Genomic DNA, 9125 nt, shown 5'->3' on the forward strand with positions numbered 1-9125 from the left:
ATGTATTATTGTGAGTGAGCCAAACAAAAAATACATTTCTATGTACAAGACCCCTTCTTCTCAGTCATGCTTTTTGTTAGTAAATTTACCTGGGAGCAGTGGGTGTCATTTTCAAGAATCTTGAGTAGGCCTAGTGATCTACAGGTCTAGTGCCCCCCCCCCCCCATTTCTATTCTATTAGTCTATATTACCCTTGAGAAAATATTAAATTCGTGATGGGCGCTGGGGTACCTCGCATGTTATCGAATCCCGCGCAATGCCAGTTTAGGCCCATATATTTTGATGTCCCCATTGCATACCCTGTCAAACATCTGTGATTATTGCTTCTGTTTCGCCAACATCAATAAATAAATAAATAAGTTCAAATGTTCCGGTAAATCAAATATGTGCAGGTAATGAAACAATTAGGGTCAATTCAAGTCTGGTTCTTAATTAATTTAATTCGCACAGCCGGAGCCGGTATTTATAATCATTGGCCAGAGCATTACATTTGTGTGTGTGTGTAAGCTGAAGACATTCTGTAACATTCTAGCTGTTAAAGAGGAGAAAAAAACCCAACAACACCCCCCCCCCCCCCAACAGAATATAACTCAAACATGAACCATGGATTCGTAAAAAAACAACAACATAGATCCCAGGCCTAGGCATTGTAAACCGCGGGATTGGGGGAGGGGGAGAAGGAGAGAGGAGGGGGTGAGGGTATTTTACATGACATGACATTGATTGTATTCTTGTGGGAGAAAAGGTGCCCAGGTTGAGTTTTCACTGGCGCTTTTTTTTTTTTTTTACAGATTTGTATCAAGCAGTACAAAACTAACGTCAACATTCACTGTTACTGCTTGACATCACTATAGATTACCAACGTTTTCAGGCTAGATTAATGATTCAAGGTTGGAAATACAATCATTTTACGCAAATTTTTGCGTTTAATAGAGCAGGCTTTCAGAAATAATCTGGGTACTGGGCTGATTCAATGTTTTGTTATTGAGCTGCAAAGATGGCAGACGATGTTGTTGAGTTCTTTCAACCTGAGCTACCAATCAATGCTTTTCCTACTATTGCCGATATCAGAAGACAAGGGCAGCTCTGTGATGTTACCCTTAAGGTTGATTTTAAACATTTATAATAATGTGTATAAGTTAAACCGGCCTTGTTGCTGTGTCATGAAGAATATTGAACTGCAAAAATTTTGATATTTATAACTTCGGCGATTGTGTAGATTTCCGCGTTAAATTCCGATACTAGTGATGGGCAGGTATCGATACCAGGTACTCGATACTTAGATACCTCAAAACAATGATAATACATAACAAGATGGGCCACTCAGCCAAAAAAGTGTCCGCAGGAAGTATGCTCTTTGCTTCAGATGGCGCTGCAGTCTGTTTTGAAGCTCTCTTTCGTTTTTCCAGAAGAAGAATAGGAATAGCACCTCCTTGCGTGCGCAGATCGACTGCTGTTCATCAGCAGTTCGGGTACGTTCAGTTCGGAGTTTTCGTTTTTTAAAATATTTTAATGACCTCTCGCCTTTCATTCTAAAGTCAAATTAAACAAAGAAAACCATCACCCTTTCCTCCGAAAGAGGTTTTTTGTCAGCGTAACCATTTTAAAAAAGCGTTCTTCCGAAATTTATCCCAAAACTTGCTAGTTTCACTTTGATTTTTAAAAACTCAAGTAGGGTAACTCTGTTCGCAAAGAGTGCGCTTTTGTGAAGAGGGCGCCACCAAATTTGGAGGACACTTTTTTAATTGGCTCAAAGTCAAAGAGAGAAGTGGCCCATCTTGTTATGTACTATCATTGCTCAAAGATAGTGAATAACAAGATGGGCCACTCAGCCAAAAAAGTGTCCGCAGGAAGTATGCTCTTTGCCTTTGCTTCAGATGGCGCTGCAGTCTCTTTCGTTTTTCCAGAAGAAGAATAGGAATAGCACCTCCTTGCGTGCGCAGATCGACTGCTGTTCATCAGCAGTTCGGGTACGTTCAGTGCGGAGTTTTAGTTTTTTAAAATTTTAATGAACTCTCGCCTTTCATTCTAAAGTCAAATTAAACGAAGAAAACCATCACCCTTTCCTCCGGAAGAGGTTTTTTGTCGGGCCACCTCTATTCTCACCCGGAGTGAGAATAGTGCAGGCGAGTCTTGTGGCTATTTTCACCCGGTGCGCGTTCACCAAATTTTGCGTTCACCCTAAACCATAGAATTCTACACTGTGAGGAAAAATTGTAGAATTCTGTGCCGTGAACAAACGTTCCATTACAACTGTAGCCTACTAAAAGCGTACAATTTTGTCTGTGGGCAGTGGAGAGAGAAAGAGAGAGAGGAGTAGCGCGAGAATTTCCGGGCAAAACAAAATGGCGACCCGCGTAGTTCGGCTCGATTCGAAAAGTTAAATAGCCGTAGCATCTTTGTAGACAACCAAATTAATTTACTTTTGTGTTTTAACATCATTTTTTAACTTTGTTTTGGTCAATTTGATCGTCCACACCGATAGACAGTATTCAGAAAGAGACAGAGAGAGAAAGAAGAGGGGAGGAGTTGATCTTGCGAGAACTTCCGGGCGGGTGAGAATAGCCACTTTCTTTTTGTCAGCGTAAAAAGTGTTCTTCCGTAATTTATCCCAAAACTTGCTAGTTTCACTTTGATTTTTTAAAATTCAAGTAGGGTAACTCTGTTCGCAAAGAGTGCGCTTTTGTGAAGAGGGCGCCACCAAATTTTGAGGACACTTTTTTAATTGGCTCAAAGAGAGAAGTGGCCCATCTTGTTATGTACTATCATTGGATACCTATAGGAGGTATCGGTACCGATACCTGCTCTAAACATCGATACTTATGTGCTATTTATCCCAGGGCTGCCAAAGCAAGGGACTTGGGCCTTGAGAATTTTTTGTTTATCAAAACTGATAAGTTTTCGTAGGGGGCAAGCGTTTTAAATTATTCTAGTGATTTTTTTTAGAAAAAGAGAGAAGTTTTTCATGAAATGTATCTAGTGATTTTGCAAAATCTTCACTGACAACCCTGATTTATCCTCATTGGTTTAATTTAAAGTTGCTAAAAATCTGGTAAATTGAATTGCCTTTTTAGAACTCTTGTGATTTTATTTTCCAATACTAACATTTTCTGCAAAGTTGACTTTCCTCCCATACTTCACTTAATTTTAGTTTTTATTCTCATATTTGGGTATTTCTTTCTCTCTCTCTCTCTCTCTCTCTTTCTCTCTCTCTCTCTCTCTCTCTCTCTCTCTCTCTCTCTCTCTCTCTCTTTCTCTCTCTCTCTCTCTCTCACAAATAATTTTTGTTTGAGTCTCAGCTAAATAGTCACAACTTGTCTAGACACGATTACCTAAATACTTGGAAAAGTATAGTTGTATTTTTGTCTTTACTTATTAACCCAGGCGTATGTTACCAATAGCATTAGGTATCGAGGTATCGATATCGATACCCTGAAAAAGTACTAGGTATCGACATCGATACCTAAATTGTGGTATCGGCCCATCACTATCCGATACTAGTTTTAATCGGCCTATAAGCCCTAGATCTAGAACTTACCATTAAACAGAGTAATAAAATGAAATCCAATACAGAATATTTCCAAAAATGTTTTCCTTAAATGTTGCTTCCACATATATTCTTGTAAATATGAATAAAAGAGTTTGTCAGATGTCCCGTATAGTATCGGAATTTAACGCGGAAATCTACACAATCGCCATAACTTCTACTTCTACTTTCTACATATTCTAGATCTAGATTCTACATTATTATTATTATTATATTAATATTAAACTTCACACACACACACTCCACACACACGCACACGCACACACACACACACACACACACACACACACACACACACACATAATTCCATCTTAGACTTAGACGTTTGCGTTTGCTATTTTAGACTGGGGAATTTAGGGGGAGATGGAAGAGGGTTTCAGACTCAGAGGTCCGGCTGGTCGGACTAAGGGTCGCTTGTCCGTTCGGCAAGCAGTGGTCAAAACTTCACACTTTTGACTTTGAGTCCTATCAATAGGCTGGATTGAACTTTGGCGGACCCACTGTTTTTACATCATGTATTAATTAATGTAATGTGCACTACTAGATCTAGCTCTATAACAGTGGGGGGTTTCAGGGGGGCCTGCCCCCCTGACTGGAAACAATAAAAATTTAAAAAAAACACGCTTGCAAAACAAAAACATAAAAATGGAGCTTTGCACAGCTAAGCTCAAAAGTGGTTCCGGTTTTGTTCAGTGTTGGGTCCACCAAAGTTCAATCTTACCGTTCTACTAATTGGTGGTGCTAAGGCTAAGGATGGACAGAAAGGAGATGTTCAAGCATTCTGTTTTTAATAATGAAATGCAAACAATGGTGGCACTGTATGAGTGGGTTTGAGGCATGGCATGTTATTAATTTATTAATTAAATTTATCAGAAGGGAAAGCACTTGACGCCTACATCTATTAAAAGCAGAAATGCTTGAACATCTCTTTTCTGTCCATCCTTACCACAATCAATTAGTAGAACAGTCAACAAGTCTCACCCCTCCTGTGCATGTAACAGCGATTCGAGGATTTTTTTTCTCGGCTGTCTGTACTATCAGAGCGGCAGGCATTAGTCAAATTAATTTCACAACAATGGTCTCTCTCTGGCTGCCCATGAAAGTTTCAGCACTGGAACACCACTCAAGCACTTTCACAAGCACTGGTGAAATTTCATACGCCACCCTGACCATCTGCACTGCAAAGGGCTCACATCATAGATGGGTTAAAATCTATTCCCGAATTGCACTCCTACTCCCCTTCCTCGCCTGGCGGCATGACGTAAAGGTTAGAGCAATGGAACCGGACTTTATCAGTTTAGTTTCAGATCAGGGATGAGAGGCACAGCATTTTTCCAACTTAGGCAGGTAAAAACCCTCGGATGAGAGCTGATTTTTCATTCGTTTCCAGGCTAGATCTAGACAGGTTTCTGTTTTTATAGAGGAATTTATCAAAGGGGGCCCGTGAAGGGGTGGGGGGGAGCGGAGAGATGCCTTTATGACAGGTGTTGGCCTCTCATTCAATAGGTCCCGGGTTCGAATCCGGATAGCCTCGGAAAATGGTCTGCTTTAATTAGTATTATCTCCTTTCACTTCCTTTCTCGTTCTCTAACAATGTTCTGTCGTCTGCTTTCGTCTCTGTTTTTTCCCCATACCCCCTCACCTCCTTTGCCCCCTCCTCTTGGCTCCTGACTCTGTCTGCAGCCTTTCTACTCTACTACTCCTTGGCTCTGCCGTAGAACACTTACCAAAAACAAAACTCCCAAAACCCCCACCCCACAGCACACATAATTTTGTGCCCATTTTTGGGGAATTTTTTTCCTGGTAAATATTTTCCTCATCAAAAGGGGTTTTATAAACTGTTGCGTAAGGCATAAGATGTATGTCAAATCAAAGGAAATTCCTTGCATATAAGCAAAATTTATTTGTAATGAAGCAGTGTAGAATCAAACTTTGCAGTTTTGGGGCATATATGGAATTATTGATCTTAAAGCTTGTTCATTTATAGTCTTGCTTTTTGATGAAAATTATACCAATTTATCTTAAATAGAGGTCGAGATTTAATTTGTGTTTGAAGGAGGTGGGGTCAAATGGTGTCAGAGGTAGAATTACCAAGAAAATGGTTGGCTAAGTTTATTGACTCTCTAAGCTTTACTGTCCTCGGAATTTGCAAATTTACATTTTTTTTGTTGTGATCACTGAAATGTGTTTTTTAAAAAATGATATAAATTTCCCAAGAAGCGGGAGAATGCAGGTTTCTTTGATTTCATTATTTTGATGAGCTTATGATTTCACCATGATGCCACAGAATCACAGAATCATGAATGTAGGTCATTATTGAAGATTAAGAAAAAGACAGCTCAGTCACAAAAGAAAGAGGTGGTAATGAATTGGACATATCCTCAGGAAGCTGTGTAACAGAAAAGTGTTGGATAGGAAACCATGAGTCAAGAGTTCAAGGGGAAGGCTAAGTGCAACACTGCAACCTGGAGAAGAATCACAGAGAGTGGAATAACATGGAATGATGTTAAGAAGCTATTTTGTTGGTCACCTTTACCCTAAACCAGGATGATAAAGGCAAAGATGATGATGAATCTTACCTTTGCTGAGTAAATCAGTCATTTAAAAAGAATTAAGGCTGTGGTTAAGCTTGTGTGCTGAGATCTGTTTTTGAAATAGTAATTTTTTTTTTTTAAGATTGCTTTATTATTTGGGATGTATCAAAAGTTTGATAAACATAATATTATTGTAACTTTTTAGCTTGCCTACATTTATATGTGTAGGCTGCTTGGCTGGATGTATGTTTCGTGATTTGTTTTAGCAACACACATCATTGAAACAGCAAAATAGAGGACTCATTTTTCTGTTGTTTTGATCAGTTTCTTTTATTATGTGCACACTGGATCTTTGCATTTTTAAATCTTTCCTTGTTCATATTGTGTTTTCGTTGAGTTATTGGTATCACTCTAAAGCTTGTTCATTTTTTCTTGTTTTCGGTGCAAAAAATAGCCATCTATCATAAATAGAAGTTGAGATATTTGCGATTGAAGGAGGTGGGGGTCGCCTAGTTTCAGAGGTAAAATTAGCGAGAAAATGGTCGCCAAAGTTTGGCAACTTCCAAAGCTTGATAGTCCTTAGAAACCGCAAATTTACATTTTTGTGCCTTAATTCAATATTTTTCAGTATAATCCATGCAGAAATGTGTTCTTTCAAGAGCATGAAAGGTGTTTAGCCAAAAAACAAAAATTGGATAGAAATTCCTGACCTGTGGAAAAATGTCAGTTTCTTGTGTTGCATTATTTTAAAGAGTGCCTGATTTCACGAGCATCTCTTCTCAATTTTGCACTTTCTTTTACACCCATAGTGTTTGAAGGGTGAGTCATTACTTGACTTTGCAATTTTGGGGTTGTAAATCAATTTTACATGCTGTGCTGGGTGTACAAAATAGTTGTTTTTTTCCAGGATTACAATATTTCTGTATTTTTTGTCTTGGATGTAGGTGGGGGACCAGAAATTCTCTGCCCATCGAATCATTTTGGCTGCAACCATCCCGTATTTCCATGCCATGTTTACGCATGATATGGTGGAGACAAAACAAGCCGAGATCACAATGGAAAGTATTGAGCCAGGGTAAGATTGTTGTTTGTATACTCCATGTGGATATCCTGAAGTGTTGGTAAATGTATTGTTTCTTCTTCTTCTTCTTCTTCTTCTTCTTCTTCTTCTTCTTCTTCTTCTTCTTCTTCTTCTTCTTCTTCTTCTTCTTCTTCTTCTTCTTCTTCTTCTTCTCCTCCTCCTCCTCCTCCTCCTCCTCCTCCTCCCCCTCCTCCTCCTCCCCCCTCCCCTTCCCCCTCCTCCTCCTCCTTCTTCTTCTTTTTCTTCTTCTTCTTCTTCTTCTTCTTCTTCTTCTTCTTCTTCTTCTTCTTCTTCTTCTTCTTCTTCTTCTTCTTCTTCTTCTTCTTCTTCTTCTTCTTCTTCTTCTTCTTCTACTTCTTCTCCTTCTGCTCCTCCTCCTCCTCCTCCTCCTCCTCCTCCTCCTCCTCCTCCTCCTTTTTTTTTTTTCTTCTCCACTCCCTCTTCTCTTTTCTCTTCCTGTTTCTTTCCTTCTTTTTCTTCCTCATCCAGTTTTTTTCCCTGTTCTTTTCTTGGATTGATCTTCTGTCTCTGGATCCGAGGAGTGATCCACTGTTAAGTAACTTGAGGTACACTAGGTACAGCCAGAGAGAAAATATTTGTTTTGTGTTCTTAAATAAGTATATTGAGATTCACAATAACCAATTTGGGTTGAGAAAAACCAAAATTGAGTTGAAATGGGTTTGACAGACCAAAATCAGCATAAATTCTATGCAGAAAGGTTGTATTGAATTTGTATTATTTCTTTGGTATTTTTATGTGGTGTTTTTAAATGTACGACCTGCATCATACGTAGGCCACTAATGATTTATTGCCTTTATTCTTGTACTTTCCTTGTGCCCTTTCTAATAACACAATTTACTTAACATTTTTTATGTGAAATAAATGCCATTTTTGTTTTCAAAATGCTGTAGATCTGCACCTATCTGAACTTTAAAAAAATTTCTCTCATTATTTTGTAGGTATAATGAAAAATTTATTAAGGGTAGGGGACTGCTGTGCCTGCTCTTTAAAACATTTTTTAAACTTTGTTATGGTGTCATTATATACATGCGCTTTGTGTGCATAAATGACCTTTTTTTTATAATAATGTAGAAGAGAAAATATCTGTCCTATCTTGGGAAATAAATAGGAGGATGAAGTTTACTTCAAACTTACTATGGGCTATAAATAATTCTATCTATTTTATGACAGCTCAAAAGACTGAGAGAAAAGATAGAACATTATCTTTTTGTGTCGCTGCTTATAAAGAGGAAATGCTTAAATCACTTAATTATTTCAGAGCTCTTGAGGCTTTGATCAACTTTGCCTACACTGGATATGTAGTCATTGATTCCAACAATGTCCAGTCACTTCTCATCGTTGCCAGCTTTCTCAACATGCAGGCAGTCAAAGATGCTTGCTGCACTTATCTCAAAAACAGGTATGCAGCTTGAATGTCGCCTATCTTAAAGACAGTTATCTCAACAGTGTCTTGGATGTCACCTATCCCCAAAAACAGTCACCTTAAGAATATCTTGAATGTCACCTATTCAAAAATAGTTATCTCAACAGTTTTTTGAATATCACTTGTCTCAAAACCAATTATCGCAACTGTCGTTGGAATGTTGATTTCTCAGAAATAGTCATGTGAACAGTCACTTGAATGTGGTGCTTGAGATTTATTGGAGGATATAAGGACTGACATTGAGGATTAGGGGGCTACAAAGGTCATTTGGGGTCAAATACTCCTTAAGTTTTGACATACTATAGTATGCAGAGATGACCAAATCAAACCCTCTGAAATAGCTAAAAATTGAATCATCTACATATGTACGCACACTAGATATTTAAATGCACCCAGAAAGTGGTCCTAACCAGCAGTCAAAGCTAATTGGCCCTAAAATTGGATACTTGCAAAGTTATCTGACATTATAAGATTTTCTTTCCTTGTCAGTGGTTTGATCAGTTACTTCAGTGATATTGA

At 38.5% G+C, this 9125-nt stretch overlaps 1 protein-coding gene across 1 annotated transcript in view; it reads left to right on the plus strand.

Annotated features, from left to right (window-relative positions):
• Positions 1–959: 959 nt before the first annotated feature.
• Positions 960–9125, plus strand: part of LOC101855067 (kelch-like protein 18) — a 23940-nt gene continuing 15774 nt past the window's right edge. Inside the window, exons 1-3 of the mRNA XM_005111340.3 lie at positions 960–1105; positions 7026–7156; positions 8442–8582. Of these exons, the coding sequence (XP_005111397.1) occupies positions 998–1105; positions 7026–7156; positions 8442–8582 (380 nt within the window). The 5' untranslated portion in view covers positions 960–997. The remainder of the gene's footprint in view (positions 1106–7025; positions 7157–8441; positions 8583–9125) is intronic.

Source organism: Aplysia californica, unplaced genomic scaffold (assembly GCF_000002075.1).
Source record: "Aplysia californica isolate F4 #8 unplaced genomic scaffold, AplCal3.0 scaffold01044, whole genome shotgun sequence".
In the NCBI taxonomy this organism is placed as follows: Eukaryota; Metazoa; Mollusca; class Gastropoda; order Aplysiida; family Aplysiidae; genus Aplysia; species Aplysia californica.